The sequence below is a fragment of the Amphiprion ocellaris genome, chromosome 12, assembly GCF_022539595.1.
Source record: "Amphiprion ocellaris isolate individual 3 ecotype Okinawa chromosome 12, ASM2253959v1, whole genome shotgun sequence".
Taxonomy (NCBI): Eukaryota; Metazoa; Chordata; class Actinopteri; family Pomacentridae; genus Amphiprion; species Amphiprion ocellaris.
Window position 1 is genome coordinate 35,690,479 of NC_072777.1, and position 25,315 is coordinate 35,715,793.

The 25,315-nt window shown below is 39.4% G+C and overlaps 2 protein-coding genes and 1 long non-coding RNA gene across 6 annotated transcripts in view; 1 reads left to right on the forward strand and 2 right to left on the reverse strand.

The window, feature by feature from the left end:
• Nucleotides 1-1,017: 1,017 nt before the first annotated feature.
• On the reverse strand, nt 1,018-15,508 carry hnrnpub (heterogeneous nuclear ribonucleoprotein Ub). The gene is made up of 14 exons (XM_023266000.3): nt 14,958-15,508; nt 11,943-12,057; nt 9,495-9,574; nt 9,261-9,400; nt 8,432-8,528; nt 6,795-6,907; nt 5,804-6,067; nt 5,602-5,721; nt 5,387-5,515; nt 5,138-5,306; nt 4,480-4,761; nt 4,126-4,394; nt 3,863-4,000; nt 1,018-2,943 (listed from the first exon to the last, which is right to left on the reverse strand). Exons 1-14 carry the CDS (start codon nt 15,382-15,384, stop codon nt 2,893-2,895), a joined length of 2,394 nt encoding a protein of 797 aa, XP_023121768.1. The 5' UTR covers nt 15,385-15,508; the 3' UTR covers nt 1,018-2,892.
• A 2,218-nt stretch (nt 15,509-17,726) lies between these two features.
• The window catches only part of kif26bb (kinesin family member 26Bb), a 38,196-nt gene continuing 30,607 nt past the window's right edge, over nt 17,727-25,315 (forward strand). For all 4 annotated transcript variants that reach the window (XR_004846999.2, XM_023266006.3, XM_035946310.2 and 1 more), the window contains exons 1-3: nt 17,727-17,860; nt 18,035-18,367; nt 23,015-23,452. Coding sequence is in view for 3 of the 4 variants with exons in the window: in XM_023266006.3 (XP_023121774.2) it covers nt 17,810-17,860; nt 18,035-18,367; nt 23,015-23,452 (822 nt within the window). In the remaining variant the exon portion in view is untranslated. The remainder of the gene's footprint in view (nt 17,861-18,034; nt 18,368-23,014; nt 23,453-25,315) is intronic.
• LOC129350187 (uncharacterized) overlaps nt 18,218-25,315 on the reverse strand; it is a 66,909-nt gene continuing 59,811 nt past the window's right edge. The window contains exon 7 of the long non-coding RNA XR_008603511.1: nt 18,218-18,360. This is a non-coding gene — a long non-coding RNA (uncharacterized LOC129350187). The remainder of the gene's footprint in view (nt 18,361-25,315) is intronic.

Here is a 25,315-nt window from a genome sequence, read left to right on the forward strand (position 1 = left end):
AAGCTGTAACTGTATCACCTAGTTGTATCTTTACATGTCCAGCTGTTTTGGATGTTATTTTCAACAAGTTGAACTTCATTTCTGTTCGTTTTGACTTCAGTTGAAGTAGTTTTCTTATTTTACAATGTTTCCATCTGAAAGCCTTGTTGCATCTGAGAAGGCATCCAATGGGGCATCACAATAAAATGAGGCCTGACGTGTTAATTCCACCACAGCAGAATTAGTTAAATAGCCCACAGTTATCGGTATCAGTTGATATCGGAATCGGAAATTGAGAGTGGGACGATATCGGCATATCGGCTATCGGCAAAAAAGCCGATATCGGACATCCCTAGTTTTGGTAATGAACACAAATGTCACCAGGTGTCGTCAAATTCAGTAGAATCAACCCTTTGTTGGCTTTAAATGTAGTAAAAGTAGCAAACTTTTTTGAGGAATCTTAAATCGGGCGGTTATTGGTTCTTCTGAGACCAACTTTTTGGTAAACATTTGGTTTGGTAAATCATAACAATCACGAGCATGGTGCTGGCGGCATCATTCTGTGGAGACAATTTCCTGCAGCAGACCTTGGAAGGCAAAATGACTGAAAACCAGTGAAATCCTGGATTAAAACAATTTGCAAACTTTTTATGACATTTGTCGTCTAGCAGGACCAAAAGCAGCCGGGAAAGGACTGAAACTTTGGTAGAGATCAGTTTGAAAATAGTTGAGTTTCTGTCTAAATTCTGTTGAATTAAAACAATTTCTAACTTGTCAGAGGTTTTTCAGAAGGTTGTTTTCAAATCTCATCATGTGCATCAACTCTTTTCTTGAGAAAGTCACATTTTCTTGCAAAACTGAAGAATTTTCTTTAAAATGCTGCCATTTCTATCAACTTTTTCTGATGCAATACTTGGAAAAACGTTCATAAAATGATATTATGACCAAAAAAAAGTCACATTAAATCAACTGAATAATGGCAATGAAACACTTAAAAACTCATACAGGCATTGCAACAAATCACAACTCCACTGTATATCAACTTCGTTAACTTTAATAGAGACAAATAAAAAAAAAAAAAAAATACAATCCCAATTTTCTTAACACAAATATTAAAAACCGTCAGATAGAAAAGACAACAAATCTGAAAATGTCTCAAAGCTTTTGCGCTGTTGGTTTAATAATAAAAGACCTGATATACAACCTGCAACACAAAGCGATAAAAATATAGTGTCTGTTGTATTATAGATTATACTGTAAACCCAAAGCTTGCATTCAGTTAGATTTATGTATCCAGAACAATAAAAAAGGAGGGCACAGACTCTCCAGACAATAAATAGAATCGACAGTTCATCACACAGCAGTATGCGGGCAAACCGATACTTCCTTAATCACAACACATTTATTACTCAATTAATTCATGGAAACTCGTGCATGGTTGAATTAGTGGTAAGTATTTACATGTTTATTGGGCATGTAAGAAATAAAAACACGGACACACCAGCAGAGTCGTAGTGGAAACGTTTGTTTTCCGTAGACATTATGGGCCGTTTGAATGGGGAGCTGCCGTTATTGTCGGGCCACACAGTCACCAACACCAACTCTACAGAGCTTCTAAAGGAACGACGGCGTCAGAGCTGGAAAGCCACAGAGTTTGAGAAGGTTTGAATGAGCGGTTGGTGGAAGTGTCGCGATGCCGTGTAGCCCTTTAGGTTTGCTGGTGAAGAGAAGCTACCCCGCCTTTGTGCTGAACTCGTCAGAAACTGAAAAAGTGGTGTCAAATCTAAAAAAAAAAACTAATCCATCAAACTGACACTGGGTGTACTGATCAGTGCTCGGCGTTTCTCAGAAGTCTACTGCACTAAAGGAACCGTTGATAGACAATCTAGAAAACATACTTCCTCCTGAGAATCAAGCGTCATCAGTGCCCCAAACTCAGCATAAATTAAACATACATGGATTAAAAAGGCATAATGCAGTACTAAAAATGGCTTATTTCTATCCTTAAAATGGCTTGGCCAAAATACTTTCTCAAAGCAATGTACAGTGGAGTAGCTAGAGGACTAGAAATGACATAGAGACAAGACAGTCGAGAGGAACACTAGTGGAGCTCGTAGCCAGGCTGAAGTCCGTACGGTTTGAAGTAGCAAACCGGGCCGTCGCCCTTTCAAAGGTCTGTTACACACCTTTGAACTGAATCAAAAGTCATAAACCAGAAAGAATGTAAAAAAGCCAACGAGTCGTTTATTGTAGGTCTATGGAGTTTAGGTTACAGGATCAATAGTGGCAACAAAAGACAGAAACTTGCCGGAATTAATCTGCTGCTTCAGGCTAACTGCTGGACTCTACGGACAGTCTAACAACATGATCAGCTATCATCCGGCCCAGAAGCCAGAGTTCCTTTCAATCATCAGGGTTTCTTAAACTTCTCATACAAACTAAGCACAAAAAAAAATGTATTTACAATTTGTAATAAAAAAAGCAAAAAAAAAAAATAAAAATCACAGCACAGATAAAATGCACAACCCTGAAAAGAAAACCTTAACATCTGCCTGACTGCTTCCTGATATCACAAATAGATCTTTTCTCCTTTAAAAGCATGTCATTTAAAAGTGGATGAGGTGGAAAGAGAGAATGAAATATACAACAAATAGAAAGGAAATAAACAGATGATTGAACGGAGCTGAACCCACACTGTACAGGTGAATAGAGATTATATAAAGCTTCCTTTACTCCTGCTCTCCTCTGATGGAATGTCGATCCACGTTGCTTTAGTCTGGGTTGGTGGGTTTCAGGTTATTAAAAGTGGGTTCTAAGAAAATTAAAAAAAAAAAAAAAAAACTCAAACAGAGGGGATGTTCCGTGGCTAGCGGTGGATCTCAGAGTCGCCACCAGTCCATTAGAACAAGAGTGTTAGTAATATCCAGGCTGGTACTGCTGGCTCCACAGCTTCTGGTTCCAGAACTGTACAGAACAGACAAGCAAGACTTTACACCGAGAACATGTTCCACAATTTACAAGACTTTACACTGAAAACATGTTCCACAATTTACAAGACTTTACACTGAAAACATGTTCCACAATTTACAAGACTTTACACTGAAAACATGTTCCACAATTTACAAGACTTTACACTGAAAACATGTTCCACAATTTACAAGACTTTAGATCATTCACCATCAGGGGAGTTCAGGGAAACACTACAAGGTCAACTAAAAGTCGCTAAAAGTAGGATTATTTTTTTTTGTATTAAACATTTTGTGAAATTTTGTTCAAAAATGCTAGAAAGAGTTCCACATTTAGAGTCAAAGGTTTTTAGGTTTCAGTCAGAGTGGTGGGAAGTAGTACTTTATAACTTTGGTGTACAGTGGTATTTATGCTTTAAAATGCGGTCTTCTTGTGAAGTGTGGAGAGCAACTACACGCATGTAGAAAACAATCACTCCGTTTCATCTGGGATGAATCTAACATTAGAACGCCCTAGTTTAACTCTTCAGAAATTATTTTTGGTCACACACCTGCCTGAGCACTACGGCCACCAATCAGCGGCTGCTGTAATGTGGGGCGTTTAGGGAACATTTGTAAATTGTGTGTCTGTCCATAAGTGACGTGTTCTGCCTGTGACCAGTTGGGAGGTGAAAAAGTTATTCTGGAGGCCTGAATGTTAACAGGAAATATTTGAGAAAACAATCCCTTAAAATATGGATCATAACTGAAATATAGCAAAACAAACACTCAAATGTGTATTTTGGATGTTTTCTCTCCACTAGTCTGAAAGGAGACATGTTAGTATTAAGAACCTGAATATTTACTGCAGAGTTTAATCCAGAAATTCAAGTTAAATCAGATTTTATTTCACCTAATGAGTCTTCAGAAGTACTGACCCCTTGTTGCCAGCTCTGGTTGAAGGCCTGGGCCTTGTCCATGCCGTTCCTGTTGCCAAAGTTGCCGCTGTTCCTGTTGTTACCAAAGTTTCCATTCTTGTTTCCGAAATTGCCACGGCCTCCACCTCTCTGCTGAAACTGTAGATACAGAAGATCAGACGACCTTTAGCAGCCCTCAGTCATGTTCACGTGTTCTCCACCAGGTTTTAAATCTGTTGTCAGAGCTACAGCCTGGAGGCATCAAGTATGAGAACTAAACCCACCTGGCCGGGGTGGCCCCTGTTTCCACCACGGTTCATGCTGGCTCCGCCTCCTCTGCTCATGTTCCCTCTGTTCATTGGACCGCCTCTGTTCATGGGTGCTCCTCTGGGTCCCATGTAGCCCCTCATCGGTCTGCCCCTGGGGGAGCCGCCCAGGCTGGGGATGGGGCCGCCCCGGTTGAAGTTTCCACGCTGGGGGAATCCTCCTCTGAAGGCTGGAGGGGGCAGGAATCCACGAGGAGGGCGGTTGAAGCCACCGCGAGGTCCAGGAGCTGCAGACAGATCAGAGAAGAGGGTAGAATTAAAGGCTCTTAGCAGCATAATGAGCTGTATGTGCTGCTAGTAGAACCATCAGACCTCCTCTGAAGTTGCCTCTGTTCTGGAAGCCTCCACGTCCACCTCCTCTCTGTCCAGGTCCACCACCACGGCCAAACTGGTTCTTTCCTCCCCGGCCGCCGCCTCGCAGGCCTCCGCCTCTCTTGGGCGTCGTGCTGCCCTGGTTGGGCTTCTTCTCAGCAGGAAGAGCCGTCTTGCTCTCCTCTTTGTACTGCTCCAGCAGCTTGGCCGCCTCCTCCTTCTGCATCTGAGCGTAGATGACCTCGTTGAAGCTCTCGCCCTCCTCAGGCAGAGAGTAGAAGCCTGCAACAGTAGGAAAACAAAACAGAATCAGCAATCAAAGCAGATTACGGATCGACTGATATGGGTTTTTCAGGGCCGATGGCAGCTGTTGGGAATCCAGAAAGGCAGAGAATGTAATGTTTTAACAGCATATGATAGTAGAGAAGCTGTCATTCATAACTAGACCTCTTCATTAATAACTAAGGATGTAAAATAGAAATAGGAGTGATTAAATTAGGGCGTTCATGTGTGATAAATTGCTGTTTTATCACTTTTACTGGCCACCAAATCTCAGCGATGATAACCAGTTAGGCTGATAATCCGTCTATCCCTACTAGAAACAACTGCATCTAACAGCTAAACCAAGGATTGGTGTGAAGCCCAGCTTGTTCTTTACCCTTCATCTTGAGCACAGCGTGTTCAGGCACTTCCTTGCCGTCGGTCTCAACCTTCTTCTGGACTCTCTGCTTGTAGTCGTCGTCGGAGGGACAGACCACCACAGCTTTACGCTGGAAGCCTGCAAACAAACACATCTTCCTCTTCTGGCCTGGAGCAGACAGGTTGGTCTGTAGACAGGAGGAAGAAACTCAATTAAACCCTGGGTTTTAACATTTGATTGTGCAGACGATGGTCAGATTCATCATACATGATCCAGGATGTAGTTCCTCTTTTTGCGGGCAGCGATCTCAATGAACTTTCCCAGGAAAAGCGGTGCTCGCTGGGAGATGGCGGTCAGCTTTGTGATGTCCTTCGACTGGCGTTTCAGGCTGTTGATCTGCATTAAGAGAGAATGAATGAAATTATTATGGAACAGAAATTAATATTTCCCTGAGATACCAGAGAGGTGGGATCAGGGCTCACCATCATCTTGTCCACGATAGTGTCGCTGCCCAGGATGTAGTACTTCCCAGGGTTCTCCTGGACGTGGTTCTTCACCCATGTGGTCTTTCCAGAGCCTGGCAGACCAACCATCACTATGATCTACAGAACAGGACAGAACTCAGATTACTGTGTTCAAAAAGACCGACATTTAGCTCTCCATTCTATTCCATCCTGTCTTTACCTCACAGTCGGCCCTGGTCTGGGGCCCCTTCAGGCCTCTGACTCGGTCGCTGACAGGAATCTGCTGCAGGAAGGTGTATCCCTGAGGCTGAGGGAAGTATGGAGTGTCCATCTGGCCGAAGTTGAACTCCACGGCACAGTTGTGGCATATGATGTGGGGGAAAAGGGCCTGGCCATTCAGGGAGTCCTTGCTGATCTGGAAAGCGACGGCCGGCTCGCCGCCATTCTTGGCGAAGGACATCTCCACTTCATCGCCCTCAAAGTCCTGAGCAAAGAACACAAGATGGAGAGTTAGTCTTTGTGGAATAAAAAAAACAGGGTGAATGAAATGAAATTAATTTTAATAAAAATAAAAGGTGTCAATTTGCTGCCATGTGTCAAAGTAAAAGTTAACCTATGAATGATTAAAAAGCTGCCTGTGCCTGTTTTAGACTTAAAAAAAAAAAAAATAATCAGATTTTCAGTTTTCTGATGGCTCCAAAACAACTTATCTGTGAGAAAAAAAAAACATTTCATCAAAATCATTCAGTTCTCCACGTCTCCTTTAAAAACTCGCCAAGAATAAACTGTTTGCTCAAAGTACAGTTTTAAATAAAAATTAAGAAACAAAGGAATTTGTGTACTTCAGCACAAATGAGAGGCCATGACGACCTTGCTAACAGACATGGGACAACTTTCAAGAACTTTCTGACTGAACTGCTGAACTGTTTTTGCAGAAACTCAGCTTTTTGTGTTTTTAAAGAAGTGGTTTGTGGCATTAAAACTTAGTCATTCTGCACTAAAGTCCTCTTCACTTCTAGCTATGGTTCTGTGTTTCTATAGAGGAACTGTCTAATGTTTATATTTCATTTGGTTTCTTCCCTTTCTGATGTACATTAAGTGAAGGAGCTTCAGAGAATAATTCGATTATCCTCCTCCATCTACATCCCACAGTTCATCTGACTGTTGGAAAACACTCCTTCTAGTAGGATACGATCAGAATTATGTCTCACAATCAGGCAGCAGATGACATCGTTCTCCTCAAAGGTTTCTCCAAAGTCCTCCGTCACACAGTTGGTGGTCTTCTTGCCTTTCCCAGAGTAAGCATAGGAATGCTCCTCCTCACCTAAACGATAAAAGGACGGCACATTAACCGACAGGAACATTTGTGACGGCTAACAGAAGCATAATATTATTCTAAATAAGACCACATTTCACTTGGATAAGCAACTCTTCTGCGTTGGCATAAGACCAGACGCGATGAAGTCATTTTATAAGAACATGCCATGCTGCTTATTAACCACTAGAGGGACATCTTCAGACAGACTATCAGAGGATCACAGCAGATTCAGATGTTTGAGGCAGGGCTGTCAAACTCATCTTAGTCCAGGTTCCACATTCATCCCAGTCTGATCTCCAGTGGACTGGACCAGTAAAACCACAGCAGAATGACCTATAAATAACCACAACTCCTAATGGTTCCTTTGCTTTAGTGCAGAAATGTTCACATTTAAGGAATTATTTTTTTTATAAAACATCATGAACAAACTGAAACTTCACAAGAAAAATAAATTTCAGCAACATTCAGCCTCAGTTCATCATTTCCACATTACAACTTCCAGATCAGAGAGTGTCTACAAAGGAACACAACATTTAGTCATCTGGAACTGAACCATAAAGGATTTACTGGAGGATCAAAACGCCAAAGTCAGACAAAAAAAGAACAAGACAAAATATTACAAAAATGAGACACAAAATGACAAACAGCACGAAAAAAATGAGAAAAAAATTAGCAAAAAAATTATAAAGTGACAAAAAATGGACAAATGACAAGAACAAGACAAAAAATTACATCAAATGAGAACAAAAATGACAAAGAGAGAAACAAAACAACAAAAAGTACACAAACAACTCAAGCAAGACAAAAAAAACAAATGATACACAAAACAATTAGAGTAAAACACAAAATGAGAAAAAAAAGACAAAAAAGAAACACAAAACAACAAAAGCATGAGACAAACGACAAAAGTCAGACAAAAAACAACAAAAACAAGACAAAATATTACAAAAACGAGACACAAAACGACGACAGAACAATGAACAATCCAGTATTTTACTTCTGATCCAAACAACTTGTCATGGTCTAGAAATGATTTTAAATTTATAGTTTTACTAATTTACAATCTGCAGTTAATGTCTTCTGTGGAATTTTTACACTTTGAGGACCGGATCGGACCCTCTGGAGGACCGCTTTTGGCCCACGGGCCGCATGTTGGACAGCCCTGGTATAAGGCGTGTAATCTCCATGTAATAAATGCCCAGTAAAACTGAGTGTGTCTATGTTTTTTACGACACCTAATGAATAACATGCAGTAAATGTTTAACCCGACAGTATTCAACATTTAATAATCAGTATGAAATTGTGAGGAATGACAGCCAATAAGATTTAAGTCCTTATGAGCTAAAAAGGTCACAACTGTTTTCTGTACACAACATGTGACGTAACCGATCACAAAGCGCCCTGGCAGCGCATTAAAGAAACGCTGCCAGGAGTAAAGGGAAAGTTACTGCTGACGTGACTTCATTCCAGAGATAGTGAATGGCGACAGTATAATATCTACAGAGCTACAGCGAGTAGAACAGCACTGACCGAGGAGCAGGGTGCCAGCAGCCAGGGACCAGCCGACCTGCACGTCATGAATCTCCATGTTCTTGGAAATATGCTTCACTGGAATCTTCTCTGTAATCTGCACAAAAAGCAAAACACACGAACTAAACATCAGAACTCACTAGTCTAAATTAAACCTTAACCCTCCTGTTGTCCTCATTTACAGGCAGCAAAAAATATTGTTTCCTTGTCTGAAAAAAATACAAAAATTCAGCAAAAAATTCCCCAAATGTCTGAAAATTTGCAAAACCTTCAGGAAGAAAATCCCAATAATTCCCTAAAAGTTTCCCTTAAAAGTTTTACTAAAAAAATCCCCAAATTTGGCAAGGAAATTCTTCTTCCAAAAATTAGTAAAAATCTTCCAAAAAAAATCCTAAAAACACCTAAAGTGATTCCATATATATCAGTAAAAGTTCTGATATTTTCTTCTTCTGCACATAAGCAGCAAAAAGTGAAACCATCTACCTGAATGCAGTGTCACTTTTTGCTGCTTACGTGCAATTTCCTGACCATATGTATTCTATTTTATTGGTTTGTATTTCATTTCATTTACCTCCCATATTGTATATATCTGGCCTCCTTTGCATATGTTGTCATTTTTTATATTATCTTGCTTTACATGTACATTTGATTTTATTATTTAATGTCGACACGTTATTTCTTATTGCTTGTTATTAACGCACCATCCAGCGGAAGCTATTTATATTTTTGTCATGTCTCCATGTATGATGACAATAAAGCCATTCTATTCTATTCTAAATATTACTTGTGTTACGTTAAACACATGAATACGCGAGTACAGTTCTTATACCTTCATCTCGAAGCAGGCTTTGCCTTTGCTCACGCCGTAGGTGGCTTTGCCTCCAGACCAAAGGTAAGCGAAACTCTCCATTGTGAGAGACGAGGCGCTGTAACGGTCCCGTGACACTTTAAAGTGCAGGTCACAGTTGTCTGGAGCACAAAAAAAGACACTCGTAAGCTTCTGTCAGAGCATATATCAAATAAATGTGGTTCCAGTTATGGTCACGGATGTTAAAAAACTTACAGGTATCCAGACAGACTTTTGTGTCGTCAAACTCTTCATCTTCCTCCTCCAATGGGGGCACAGGAGACTTAAATGAGGCCCTGAAAAGAGATGCCAACAAGTCAATTAAAGGACTTACATGACGCTGCAGCTGCATGGAACAAATAGATGCCTTGGGTACCAGTTGCTGAAAAATACAGGGGGAAAGAAGCGGAAAGACAGACTAGGGGGAAATAAAATAGAAACAGTGAACTGGGCAAGTGTGCCTCCAAACCTTTTGGATAGTCAGTTGTATTGTGGGCCTCAGCAGGACAACACTTACCTTGCAGCATCCAGCGAAATCTGAAACGTGAAACATACAGATAGAAAGCACCGTCCACTAGCTGTAGCATGCAAGGCTCTCCGTTAGCCAGAGTGATAAACTGGAAGCAGACCTCTCCCCTTTCAGATGAGTGTGTTTGTGGGGTCAGTCACTGCAATATGGGTGAAGTTATATTTAACTCCCCATGTGTCTGGAATTCTAGATGAAAAGGTCACGACTAACTTGCATGTCTGTCCAACTTTACAGTACAAGCTGTCACTGACAGCCACAGCAACTTACCAACTCTGTAGCTGGAGAATACGAACCCTACATCTCTAATGATTAATTCAAGAAGCTATTCCAGTTATTGTTAATATTTAAATGACGTTTAAGCACTGTTTCACCTGAAGTAATGTTGCAGCAGAGTAATTATTTAGCTGGTGATCCCATTCAGCCTGAACATCTCCCCAAATCCAAAGACATCTGTTGTCATATTTGCTCCAAAACAGCCCTGAATGTTTCACAAATAGCTGCTGCTGGGAGATTTCTAGTGGTTCTGGACCACACACTGCCGGAGCTGGAGCATATGGTCAAAGTAGCTGCCAGCAGGTCACACTGGCTGGCAGTCTATTAGGGGCCATTGGTTCTACATAGAGTAGATTACAGCTTAACAAGTTAATTAAAGGGGAAAAAAATCACCAATGGGAGAAGTTAAAAACTGTATTTTTAATTGAGAATAAATGGGTTCTTAACCCTCGTGTCGTCCTCCGGGTCAAAATTGATCCGTTTTAAAGTTTGAAAATGTGGGGGGAAAAAATATTTTCAGTGAAACTTCTGATGTCCATTCACAAAAAAAATCAACCAAAATCCAGCAATTTTCGCTGTATTTTGGTTCATTTTTATGTGAACGTTCTTAAAAAAAAATATCAGAAGTTTTACTGATATATATGGAATCACTTTAGATATTTTTAGGATTTTTTTGGAAGATTTTTACTCATTTTTTGAAAATATTTACAAGAATTTTCTTGCCACATTTGGGGGCTATTTTTAAAATGAAACTTTTAAGGGGAACTTTTAAGGAATTATTGAAATTTTCTTCCTGAAGGTTTTGCAAATTTTCAGAAATTTGGGGAATTTTTTTGCTGAATTTTTGGGGGTTTTTTTCCAGACAAGGAAACAATATTTTTTGGTGCTCATAAATGAAGACAATAGGAGGGTTAAAAAAAAATAGATATGAGGGGGGAAACCCACCAGTAGTCCCAGACTTCTAGCAAAAAATCTAAAGAAAAAGGAATCCACTTTGTGCCCGTCGATCCTTACAGCGTGTCAACAGCGCAATGAGAACGAAACACTGACCAGGAAGTAGGTACATGTACACACACACACACTCACTCAAACATCCGTGCACGCCATGCATGATGTCACCTACGCAAAGGTAGAAGAAGAGCCTTGCAAATGCACACGTCCGCACTCTCACGCCATGACAGTACACATGATACACGAGACAGAAATAGCATTTTGACATCATACAACCAGTGAAATCAAAAACAAAACAAACAAAAAAAAAAGACTATTGCGAGGCAAAACGATGGACGGTCAATAGCGAGCTCCTCCGTGGACGTAGGGATTGTTTTTTGTTTTTTTTGTTGCTATGTCCTTGTGCGCTACCCTGCAGCAGTGGACCCCTCCTTCCACGCCTCTCAGCTACCCCCCCCCCCACCCGCCCTCCATTCAACAGTGCACATCTGCTACTTTCCTTTGGGTTCTTGTTTTGTTTTTTGTTTTTTTGTTTTTTAATTTGAGCAGCCTTGATTCACCTTGAGGACACAACGGGCTTTTCCAAAACAATAAGTGGCATGAGGAACAGATGTGAAAATTCATAGAGACTTGATAGATGCACTTCTGCTACAGAATGCAGTCCATTAAAGACACAATGTGAGTGGGTACTGTAAGAAGGATAAATGGTAAGGCTCTTTAAGTACTCAGGGATGACCCTCAAAGCATGTGTGTGAAAGTAATGTTAATTATAAAGTAGTATAATACTTGAAAATGAGGGTTTTTCCGCTTGCTAGTTATGTGCATTGGCACTTAAAGCCAATACAGTTCAACAAAGCTATGGATGGCGTTTCAGGGATGCTGAAGGCCATTTTGCTCTGTCCCATCCTTACCAGCTGTATTTGTTCTCTTCAATAAATTCAAAGTAGCCCCTTCCATGTTCCTCCCGGCGTCTCTTAACACCCTTCTTATTCTTCTGATCAGCATTCGTGTCTTTGTCCGCATCCCCTTTGAAAATAGAACAAAGATATAGAATGAGGTGCTCCTTTTTGTGAGAGAGAGAGGTCGGACTGGCTGTGGGGTTCTGGCCCACAAAGCCCGTTCATTAGTCACATTGTGTCGACCATAATCATCATTAAAATTAAGGCTTCTAAGAGGCAACACCTCATGATTAATAGTTAATATAAAACAATACAATCATAAAAAACAGCTCTTAAAAGACCAGGTAGTAGTCATTACAATAGCAGCTGGCCCAAATGAACATCGTGAACAGTGTCTGCTGGGGCTGGAAAGAACAAGTCTCTGCAAAGTAAAGGGTCAATAACCCTGCAATAAAGGGCCTCAAATATAATGTGAGGTTCAGATACACATCTACTATATTAAAGGAGGGCAAGTCTACTGTCGTCATGCAGGGAGATCTACTCAGACCTGGATTAACCCCCCTCCCCAGTATGTTGGTACACTTACCTATGTGACTACCGCATCGTGTAAATCCATGTTTTCTATGTTAATCCAACAAAACTTGCTATTCAAACCACGGACATGCTAACCACGTGCTAGCTAGACAAGCCGGTCTCTTCTGCACAACTTTCCGTTAGCTGGATCAGACGTTCCCGGTCCAAGTCACTCCAAACACCCACTGATGGCCAAACCATTTGCTAAAACCAAAGATTTTATCATTTATTTGTGTGTTAACGAGACAGCAATGGAGGCTGCAACAAGGACGCTGAAGTTAGCTCTCCATCAGCAGCTCTCTATTAAGGGAAAGTTAAAGGAAAAGTCACTTAACCTGAAAATGCAACCAAGGGGGTCTCTGTTTATGCATCTGGACCACACCAGACTAGATCTAAAAAACCACCATGTTTAAATGATATAATCTGGATTGGACTGTCTGTAAGGGTGCATAAAGTCTTTAAAGATCATATTCTGGTTCTTAAATATATTTCATTTGTGAAAATGCAGAAAAGCAAGATTCCACAGATGTTTTTAGATGAGGCCTAGTTTTAAAACTCTTAATCATGGACTAGTCACATCTAGACTAGATTGTCTCAAGAGAGGTTGACGACTCTTCAAGCCTGATTTCAAATTTGTGAATCCTTTATTCAATACAAAAAAAGGGAACATTTTATTGCTTTTCTGCATCTGAACTACAGTAGAACAAGATCTAAAACCACTTCAGTTAAATGGGTCAAATCTGCTCTGCACTGTCTAAAAGAGGCAAAAGATTTTCCCAAACTTAATCTGTGAAAATGCAACAACATGGGTACTAATGGACTTAGATGAACTGAGCCTGGAGTAGGTCGCCTCAGAGTTTACAACATTCTTTAAATGTAACATTTAGTCAATAAAACCTTTATTTTTCCAGCAAATGTGCAAAAGAGGGAGATCTCACCTGCCTTTTCTAGCTTCAGGACCACATTGGATCAGATCCAGATCTTAAACCAGTACACTTAGATGGGTAAAATCTGGAATAGATTGTGCTTGACCGGATGTAAATTCAACCATTTTCATCAGCAAAACCGTTTTTCTGTTGGTAAAAGTGCCAATAAGGAGGATTGCACTGCTTCTTTTATCTGGAACTGGTCTAATGTAGTACAATCTCCTATTACTCCAGTCATAAAATAAAGGTTTTATTCATTTAAAAGTAGATGTGGCCTACTTTAGACCAGTCCAGATCTAAAACCACTTCAGTTAAATGGGTCAAATCTGGACTGCACTGTCTAAAAGAGACAAAAGAATCTCAAAAACTTAATCTGTTAGACCAGGTTCAGACCTAAAACAGATATACTTACATAAACCGAACTTGGAGTTGGTTGCCTCAGAGACTAAAGCATCCTAAAAATATAACATTTCATCAATAAAACCTTTATTCTTCCAGCAAATGTGCAAAACAAGCAGATTTCACCTGCCATTTTTAGCTTCAGGACCACATTGGATCAGATCCAGACCCTAAAGTATTATACTTAGATGGGTGAAATCTGACTTGAGCTTGACAGGATATAAATTCAACCAGTCACGGTTTTTCACCAGCAAAACCGTTTTTTGTTGGTAAAAGTGCCAATAAGAAGGACTGCACTGCTTCTTTTATCTGGAACTGGTCTAATGTAGTCCAACCTCCTATTACTCCAGTCACAAAATAAAGGTTTCGTTCATTTAAAAGTACGTTTCAGACAGGATTTAAATGTCTAAAAGTGTCACACAACTGAAATGAGAAGAACACGTAGAGCATCGTGTGGTTCTGTAGATTAGATTTCCCTTAACTTCACCCTTAACTGCAGAAACGGAAACTGACTACAGCGTCATCACTGCGGTGGCCATTTCAAATATTTCTCTGTCTCCTTGTGCCATTTTAAGTGGGTTGTCACAGCAAATGGTTTTTCCTTTACGCATCCCCACCCAAATATCTCATTCGTGGCCAAATGCCAATGTGGGAATCTCTGAAGGAGCTAAGTGGCTGATGGGCTAGTTAGCACTGCACCACAGACAAAGAAAATGAAGCTAGCTGGCAAGCTAACGCGCTAACCAAACGAAAGGAAAAGTCGGCCCAGGCCGATTTAATAGCTCATACCTCAACTCGTTCACGTTAATAACTGTAGCTACCGGTGTTCAGTTCTGATATAATAAAGATAAAATGATGGTTTGCGGACTTAACGTGACCGAATGGCTCGCTAGCCGGTGTGGTGACCGCTGCGGCCGAGTTAGCTGCCGGGCTAGCGGTGGCTAACGCTGGCTAGCCTGGCGGTGAGGTCACGCTATCTAGCTCAACATGGACGCCGCTATGTGGCTCCTATCTGCCCGGTCCCAGCCGCTCCCTCCCGCGGCTGCTTTACCGTTACAGCAAAAAAACCGACACCCAGCCACAGGCCATCCACCCAGCCACATTTTCATGAGCAACTCGGCCGACTCACCCTCAGCAGCCTGGTCTCCGGGCTCACCGTCCTCTGCCTCTATTTTCTCCATGTCGTCTACATCTCCCTTGAGCATGGGATCCATCTCGTCGTCCTCGTCCCCTTCCTCTTCCCCCTCACCCATCTCTGCGTCCTCGGCAACGCCGTTTCCGTCGTCCCCGTTCTCCGGCTCCCCCTCGTCCTCGTTGGCCTCCATGCTTTCTTCAATGGGGCCTTCCTCTTCCTCGCCCATGCCCTCTTGGTCGGCGGCTTGGTCGAAGCCGTCGTCGGCCGCGGTGTCCGGGTCTCCGCTCAGGGCCTCCTCGTCCAGCGCGGCCTGCAGGCGGTCCATTAGGTCGGCCTTCAGCCCCTTGTCCGACAGATTGCGCTTCTTCAGCTCGTCCTTCAGCTCGTTCACTTTCAGCTTTTTCACGTTGATGGAGCTCATTGTGAAGCTTTGACGACAAAATGCGACGGTAAATAAATAAATTGAACGCCCTTTGTGAACGGATGTAGCTCAGAACTGCGCCAAATGGCCCCCACTGTCCGACACTGTTTCACCGGCAGAGCGCTGGAGGGTGGGTGGGGGAGGAGCGGCACCGGCTACCGTAACGACCAGAAGAGAAGCGCAGCCTGCAGCCCGCCGACCATCTGGCGCTGCCATCCACCCCCACAGAATGCATTGTTGTTGGAAAAGTGGAACAAAACACAATCTTCACAATGAACACAAAGGATTGTACTTAACTTATCTTTACTTAGATTTCACAGAAATTTACAATTGTCCCACGTCGTGCTTCTAGGAGGAAAGGGGGAATAATAGGATGTAGAATACCGTAATGTAGGGATGAACTATTTGAGGGAAACATTTAATTAGAAGTTTTTAAAGCTTCTTTTAATCATTAATTTTTTTATAGTGGATTTAAAACGTTAGATGAATCATTACCACACGGGGCACTATCAAACTGATACATAAATGAAATTATTATTATTTATTTATTAATAACAATATTATCCTTTGCACATCTCAAACATCCAATAGTGTTATGTGAATTATTTTCACATTAGTGAACACAGTATTTCTATTACTTATCCTTTGGAATTGCTAGACTTACTGTTTGCTGACTTGCAGCACTTGCTTAAAAAATCTTTATACCCTTTTAAAAATTCTTCTTGTCAGTGTTTACTGTTATGCAGTCTCACAAGTTGATGGAAGTGGAATACTGAATAAATTACTGATATTTATATGTTTTAAAATACCGGCTAAAGACAGACTTCTCTTTGAGATGCCTTTGTGTTACACAGGTCAATATCAAATGCTTAAGAAACTTTAGTTTTTTTCATTTTTTGTGCATTTAAAAAATTTTTTAATGTGCAACATGTCAATATAATACTCACTAATTAATTTTAAGGTGCAATATTTAATTTAATGTTCAATATTTCATCATCATATGCAATAATTCAATTTGATTTGCAGTAATTCTTTATTGTGTGGAATACTTCAACTCTATTTGCAATATTTGTTTATCATGTGCAGCATTTTAGTTTAATTAAACATATTTCTTTATCACGTTAAATGTTTCAATTAACTTTGCAATAATGCTTTATTGTGTGTAATATTTTAACCCTCCTGTTGTCCTCATTTATGGGCACCAAAAAATATTGTTTCCTTGTCTGAAAAAAATCCAAAAATTGAGCAAAAAAATTCCTCAAATTTCTGAAAATTTGCAAAACGTTCAGGAAGAAAATTCCAATCATTCCTTAAAAGTTTCCCTTAAAAATTTTATTTTTAAAAAATCCTCCAAATTTTGCAAGGAAATTCTTGTAAATATTCTCAAAAAATGAGTAAAAATCTTCCAAAAAAATCCTAAGAATATCTAAAGTGATTCCATATATATCAACTTTTGAATATTTTCTTTGAGAACATTCACATAAAAATCAACCAAAATCCAGCAAAATTTGCAGGATTTTGGTTGATTTTTATGTGAATGTTCTTAAGAAACATTTTTAACGTTTCTTTTTTTCCATCAAAAAATGTTCAAAGATTTCCCATAAATGTTGAAAATGTGGACATCAGAAGTTTCACTGGGAAAATATGTTTTTTTCCCCCACATTTTCAAACTTTAAAACTGGTCAGTTTGACCTGCAGGACGACACGAGGGTTAATTCAGTGTGCAATATTTCATTATCAAGTGTGATATTACTTTGCTGTTCAAGTATCATTGCCACTATTACTTTTTGTACTGTAGTCTTATTTTAGCTTACTTATTGTCATTTTCACTAATATATTACTCCTTATCTTTTTGCTTTTCTATTAGGCACTGCAGTTCACCTTATGTATTTTTATTTTATGAGCAATATCAGGTAACAGAATTTGTCTTAAAAAAAAAAACCCTTCTTATATTAGTTCCTATTTGAATACTATCAAAGTGACTGGAAAATTAAAAAAAAAAATATTGATAGTGAATATTATTATGATGCTTTCTGGTTTTATTACAGGGATTTGTCTCCTCACCAGCAGCCTTAAAGAACTGTTCTGTTGCAGTAACATCTGAGGAACAGCAGGAACATGGATTGTTGATGAATCATGTTGAGAATTTCTCCCTCATCCCTTTCCTTTCTGCTCCTTACTGCCTCCCTGAGGAGGTCCTGATAACAACCCGAGCGGTTTTATGAAGTGTTGCTCCTCAGTGCTCCTCCAGTCTTCTCTCCTCCGCTCACATCTACAGCCTCCAGCTTCTCACTTTGTTCTGTTCTTCATCTAAACCTACCATGAGTGAAGTGTTTTTGCTTTTCATCCAGGGAGCTTTGGTGAAATTACTGAAAGATGCCTTCTGCCTTTGTTCGGATATCTTTTTAAATATTTACAAGTTGTCATGTCATCTCTGACTGGAAGAGGAGAGAAATTTGCCGCCTCCTCGCTCTGGGTGAGTCACATTTATTCATCATTATGGCGAGTTTTGGTTGAAAAGATGAACCAGAGTTGCGTGGAAGAGTGATCTTGTTGCACAGCTTGAAGGAAAAAAATCAGCTGGGTGTGGTTGTGGATTGATATCTGCCAAAGCCCACATGCATCCTCCTCATGACCATTTATTCCTCAGAGCCCAGAAGTGCAGCATCACTGTGAGAAAGTCAGTTTTCCTGCAAAAGAGAAGCCAACCAAGGAGCGTCCCACTCCGGAGGGCTCCAGGAGCGACCCGAGGATGTGCCAAAGAGCGCACGACGTCCCGTACAAGTCGCTGCCCGGAGCCGTGGGAGACCGCATCAGGACGTCCTTCGGCGGCGGGACTTTGTGCAGGAGCTCCCAGTCGGTGAATCCGGGCTTCGGGAGGTCTGATGGGAAAGTTGCGTGCTGTGAGAAGTGCTCTGCGACCCTGGTAGCTCTGAAGAAACAGGCGCTGAGTCTGGCTGTTCACCATCACTTCTCCTGCAAGGTCAGTCCAGAGAGGATTGAGGGAGATCAGGGATGGAGAGAGTCACAAATGGGGCTAAATGCACCAAAAATAACTTATTGTGATGTGCTTTTTGCGCAAAATACACCAAGTATAATTGAAAAAAACCCAATCTAATTTCAGGAATCCTCAGCAGGCGGTGGTATAGTGTCAGAGCTGTGCGTGTAAAACGTCCAAAATGAAAATATCCTTAGTTTTTTCCTCATATGATCACTACATATGACCATATATAATGAGAAATGTAAAATATATAAAAAAGGAAACCATTTCAGTAATTGTTTAAGCAGAAATGCTCATTTTTGGTTCCAGAAATGTGTTAACTTCCTGGTTTTGCTTGTTTCCCATGACTGGAAATCAGCAAAATTTGTAATATTAGTGATGATAAAAGAGGAAGTGTAATGATTTAAACTTGGGCTGTGCAAAAATCATTCGAAACATTTACTGTTTTCTGACATTTAACGGGCTGAACATTCAATAAATCCAAAGAAAATGCTAAGAAATCATTATATGCACCTGTGATATAAACCCACACATGCACACGTTGTAAACAATTTGAGTACATTAGATATAAAGCAATGTGAAATATACAAAAAAAACCCAATCAGTTTAAAATAGTTTTTAAAGCAAAAATGCTCATCTTTGGTTCCAGAAATGTGGTAATTTGCTGGTTGTGCTTGTCTTCTGTAACTGAGAGTCTGAAAAATGTGAGTATTTTAACTTGGGCTGTGCTAAAGTTTATGTAAAATTGTATCGTTTTCTTGCATTTAACAGGCTAAACATCCAATAAAATGTCAGAAATCCACCAGTCGTATAAAGACGCTTGCAGGCTTTGTTAACAATACAGACACTTCTGAAGGCTTTCTGACGAGTGCTCTACGTTCCAGCCTATTACCAAGTGTTTTAATGCTCATGTGGCCACATCACTGCCTCCTTTTAGTGGGATCCACATCCATACGTTCATCACCGCCAGCATCCATCACTCCCATTGACAAAGTGAACCAAGTGACATTCCTGCGCGAGTGGTTTTAAATGGGCCTGAATATTTCATATCGACATCCCCGTGTCATCTCTAACGGTCCTCTCCACTGAGGGAAGGCTATTTATTTCTGTCCTCCTTAAGTGGGATGTGACACAGTGTTTTTAGAGAGGAGACCACAGCGGGAGCAGGACGGAGATGATATCGTGGTCAGTAGAAATCTGATAAACCGGATCGCTCCTTGCAGGTTTATCGACCCAAAGCAAGCGTGATTTCTCTAAAAGCTCAGTGATATCGTGTTTTTAAGATGCTGGTCTGGCTTTTTCTTCATGAACTGGAATCAACCTGAAACTGAAGTTGATAGAATTTGTTTAGTTTGACTTTTTGGTATAGAACAGGGGTGTCCAACATGAGGCCCGTGGGCCAAAAGCGGTCCTCCAGAGGGTCCAATCCGGCCCTCAAAGTGTAAAAATTCCAGAGAAGACATTAACTGCAGATTGTAAATTAGTAAAACTATAAATTTAAAATCATTTCTAGACCATGACAAGTTGTTTTGATCAGAAAGTAAAATACTAGATTGCTCATTGTTCGTTTGTCATTTTGTGTCTCATTTTTGTGATATTTTGTCTGTTTTTGTTGCTTATTGTCTGACTTCTGTTGTTTGTCTCATGTTTTTGCCGTTTTGTTTCTCGTTTTTGTCGTTTTGAGTTTCCTTTTTGTCTTGCTTGTGTTTTTTGTCTAATTTTGTCATTTTGTGTTTTGCTGTATTCATTATGTGTATCATTTGTGTTGTTTTGTCTTGTTTTTGTCTCACTTGTGTCGTTTGTCTACTTTTTTGTCGCTCTGTTTCTCGCTTTTGTCATTTTTGGTCTCGTTTTTGTCATTTGTGTAATTTTTTGTCCCCATTTTGTCGTTTGTCAATTTTTTTGTTGCTTTGTAACTTTTTTGTCAAATTTTTTGTCTTTTTTATTTTATCGTGTCATTTCTCATATTGTTTGTCATTTTTTGTCTTGTTTTTGTCATTTTGTGTCCCATTTTTGCAATATTTTGTCTTGTTTTTGTTGTTTTTTGTCTTACTTTTGTCTGACTTTTGTCATTTGTCTCACATTTTTGTAGTTTTGTGTTTCGTTTTTGTCTCGTTTGTGATCATTTTTGTCATTTTGTGTTTTTCTGTATTCGTTGTTTTGTGTATTATTTGTGTCGTTTGTCCATTTTTTGTCGCTTTGTAACTTTTTTGTTGAATTTTTTGTTGAATTTTTTCTTTTGTATCCTGTCATTTCTCTCATTTTTTGTCTTGTTTTTGTTGTTTTGGGTCTCATTTTTGTAGTATTTGGTCTTTTTTTGTCTGACTTTTGTCATTTTGATCATAAAGTAAATCCTCTATGGTTCAGTTCCAGATGACTAATTGTTGTGTTCCTTTGTCGACACTCTGTGATCTGGAAGTTGTAATGTGGAAATGATGAACTGAGGATGAATGTTGATGAAATTTCAGGTTGTTCTTAATGTTTTGTATAAAGATAATTCCTTAAATGTGAACATTTTGCACTAAAACAAAGGGGAAAAATGGAATTGTGGTTATTTATAGGTCATTCTGCTGTGGTTTTACTGATCTGGTCCACTGGAGATCAGACTGGACTGAATGTGGAACCTGAACTAAGATGAGTTGGACTCCTGTGGTGTAGAATATCAGGGATGTTTATGAGGCTTTAATATTATTCTATGAAAGAAGTGCATTGAGTAGCTGCTGCTTCAGCGTCTTTGGAGTCTGACTGTGTTTTATAGCTGAGAGCCGGGATAGAGCTCCTCCAGGGGAACATGGGTCAGGACAGTTTTCTGGAAGCCGACAGGATGGATTGGAAAAGGCAGGGAGGGAGGAGATTCTGGATGTCGGTACATGACTCTGGAGCGTTGCTGTCAGGATAAAAAGCAAGACGACAGTTTGATGTCTGATTCCATTTAGTTATATTTGACAGTCGAGGTCCAGAATGGGAACTCAGATGTCAAAAATCTCTTTTTAACTCGTGTGATTTTAATTTTTTCAAACCTGTTGTCTGAGCTTGCTAAATTGAATCAGATTTTGACAAATGACAGGATTCTACTCAGCCATCAGTGACAGAACATCGGTCTCCTGTTTATGTTTTACAGCATGTTACTGATAAAAAATGAACATTTAGTAATTTTTCCATGCTTCTGTGTTGTTCTTCAATAATTTGCGTTGAGATTTATGACACGTTCCATCCATTTTACATGTGCAGTGAATGCATTTCTTCTTTCCCTGCACTTTTAAAGATCACAGGGCTGGCATTAATCAATAAAACTGACTCCATGATTACTCCACTAAGTGCTAAGATTGTTCACTGAGCATTATGGGATGGATCGGTGGGAGGAACAGCAGGCATTCATGTAATTCTAAAGCCACAGATGAAACAAAGCAGATTAGCTTTATTATTATGTCTTCAGTGAAAACTTGCGCTGGATCCATGATGTCATCGTGAAATTTGTCATTTAGACCAGGGGTGTCCAACATGAGGCCCATGAGCCAAAAGAGGTCCTCCAGAGGGTCAAATCTGGCCCTCAAAGTGTAAAAATTCCAGAGAAGACATTAACTGCAGATTGTAAATTAGTAAAACTTTAAAATCATTTCTAGACCATGACAAGTTGTTTGGATCATAAAGTAAAATATTAGATTGTTCATTGTTCTTTTGTGTCTCATTTTTGTAATATTGTCTCGTTTTTGTTGTTTTTTTTTGTCTTTTTTTGTCATTTTGTTTCTGGCTTTTGTTGTTTTGTGTTTCCTTTTTATCTCATTTGTTTTTTTAGTCTCATTTTTGTCATTTTGTGTTTTGCTTTATTCGTTGTTTTGTGAATCATTTCTGTTGTTTTGTTTTTTTGTCTCGCTTGCATTGTTTCATTATTTTCTTTGTCGCTTTGTTCCTTTTGTATCTCATTTTTTGTCATTTTGTGTCTCATTTTTGTAATATTTTGTCTTGTTTTTGTTGTTTTTTTGGTATTTTTTGTCTGACTTGTCGTTTGTCTCATGTTTTTCACATTTTGTGTTTCCTTTTTGTCTTGTTTGTGTTTTTGGTCTCATCTTTGTCATTTTGTGTTTTGCTTTATTTGTTGTTTTGTGTATCGTTTGTGTTGGGATTTTTTTGTCTCGCTTGTGTTTTTTGTCTTATTTTGTAGTTTTGTTTCTTGCTTTTGTTATTTTTTGTCTTGTTTGTCATTTATGTAATTCTTTGTCTCGTTTTTGTCCATTTTTTTGTCGCTTTGTAACTTTTTGTCTAATTTTTTGTCTCTTTTTGGGTTGTAATGTGGAAATGATAAATTTGGGGATAATATGTTGAAATTGATCTTAATTTTCTGCAGAAATTTCAAGTTTTTCATAATGTTTTGTAAAAAAAACATTTTTTAACTTGAACATTTTCAGAATGTACTTTTTTGCACTAAAGCAAAGGAACCATTAGGAGTTGTGGTTATTTCTAGGTTATTATGCTGTGGTTTTACTGGTCCGGTCCACTGGAGATCAGACTGGACTGAATGTGGAACCTGGACTAAGATGAGTTTGACTCTCCTGCTCTACAGGAACAGAAAAAGTCATTTTTCCAACCTCTAACAGTTGATGTCTTCTACCATTTTCTCATATTCTGCAGGACTCAAGTGATCTGTCAGCATTTCTTCATGACAACCTTCGTGTCCATAGTCGGTCCATTGCAGAGTCCAGGGAAAGAGACCGTGAACAGGGCGAGTGTGGATCCTGCGGTACGAACCTGAACCAGCTCAAACAGGAAGCCGTCCACCTGGCTCTGAACAGGGGTCAGTCTTTAGCTAAGCCTCCTTTTGAAGCTGCTGCTTCACTGTGGGGACAAACTGAGACAAACTATGGAGACAGGGCTTCCAGGGAGGCTCTGCACCAACCGCACAGTCAAACCTGTAGTCCTCACAGTCCCAGAAGCCCCAGGACGCCTCAAAGAACCCCCCAGACCCTCAGACGAAGGGGTCCCAAGCCCCTAAACCCCAACATGGATCGATGGGTGGAGGAGCAACAGCAGCTGGTGTCCAGAGCTGATGGTGTCACCACATACCATCAGGTAAAAGCCTTCTCTCAGCATTAAATCACACATAGAGCATCCCCCGGTGTGCACCCCCCTTTTAATGAGCCTTACGGGTAGCGTATGTCTTTATGGGCGCACATGTCAGCGAGCAGATGATCTACGGAGCCTAATCAGAGCCTGTTTCGATTCCTTGGCTGGTTGTGCTGTTTAAAAGTGCTTTTGCTAATGGAATGGATTTGGGTCATGATTTAGCCTGTCATAAAAGGCAGACAGTCAAAAAGCACTTGTGATCAATTGGGGGGGGGGGGGGGGGGGGGCATGTTTAACACTGTGGCTGGTGAAACGTGCATTACAGTGATGGAAGCCACTCCAGTTAGAGTCCACATCACTGCATTTAAAAAAGGGTGCAGCTGAACCTGAACAAAGGGACTGGGAACGGTTTCAGGTTTTTTAACCCTTGTATCATCCTGCGGGTCAAAATTTTAAAGTTAGAAAATGTGGGGAAAAAAATTTTTTCACAGTGAAACTTCTGATGTCCACATTTTCAACATTTTTGGGAAATTTTTGAAAATTTTTTGGTCGAAAAAAAGAAATGTTAAAAAAAAAAAGTTCCTTTAAGATCATTAAAAAAAAAAATCAACCAAAACCCAGCAAAAATCGCTGGAGTTTGGTTGATTTTTTTCTGAATGTTCTTAAAGAAAATATTAGAGTTTTTACTGATATATATGGAATCACTTTAGATATTTTTAGGATTTTTTTGGAAGATTTTTTATAAATTTTTTGAAAATATTTACAATTTTTATGTTTTGAATTTTTATTTCTTGCTAAATTTGGGAATTTTTTTTTTTTTTAATTTTTAGGGAAACTTTTAAAGAATTTTCTTCCTGAAGATTTTGCAATTTTTTTTTAGAAATTTGGGGAATTTTTTTTGCTGAATTTTTGGATTTTTTTTCAGACGAAGGAACAGTATTTGTTGCTGCCCATAAATGAGGACAGCAGGAGGGTTAAGATGTGTGCATGGGGCCAAACTGCACGCAAAAAGAGTATAGGTGGTCTAGCATACACTGTCAAAATAAAACTGTTGTTTGTACGGTAAAATTCCAGCAGCTGTGGTCGCCAGAACGCCACCGTAAAATTACACAAATTTCTTTTCTTTTTTATGGTAAAGAAAAGCATTGATACTGTTGATTTTACGGTTTAAAAATTTGCTTACTGTAAAAAAAAGTTCTAACCTTTTGAAAAAAGTTTGTTTTACTTGAAAACTTATGAAAATATCATATAAAATAAAAGTTGTGTGACCCATAATAAATATTACAGCATTTTTCCATTATCAGCACAACAGTTAGTGGATTTAACATTAAATATGTGTGTTTTTAGTGATGACATACTGTATATACAAAGATTCTGGTTATAGCTGTCATAAAAATTAAATAATATGTCTGTTATTAACACAAAATTGCATCAATTTTACCAGGACAAACTGTATTTTTACATGAAATAAATGCAGGAATATTACTTGTTATAAATATTACGGCACATTTTCGTAATCAGTTCATACATTTAACTGTGAAAACTCGACAAATTAATGCAAAAATGGCTGTATTGAATGTTCTAACATATTAAATAACTGTGCAAGTGTAGTAAAATTTTAAAAATAATAAGTTTTCTTCTGATTAACTTATTTATTCAGTGTTAAATAAACTGGATCTAACTGTTTAGAGTTTACAGATTTTTACCGTCATGCTTTGACAGTTTTTCACTGTAAAATTTAGAAGCATTTTTTACAGTGTAGGTGTGTTAGCTTCTGCTCTAACAGAAGTGTTAAACTTTAGTATGTCCACCTAAAACCTAAAAAAGTAATCCAGAGTTAATTTGAAGGCCAAGCAGCCAGATTTGTCC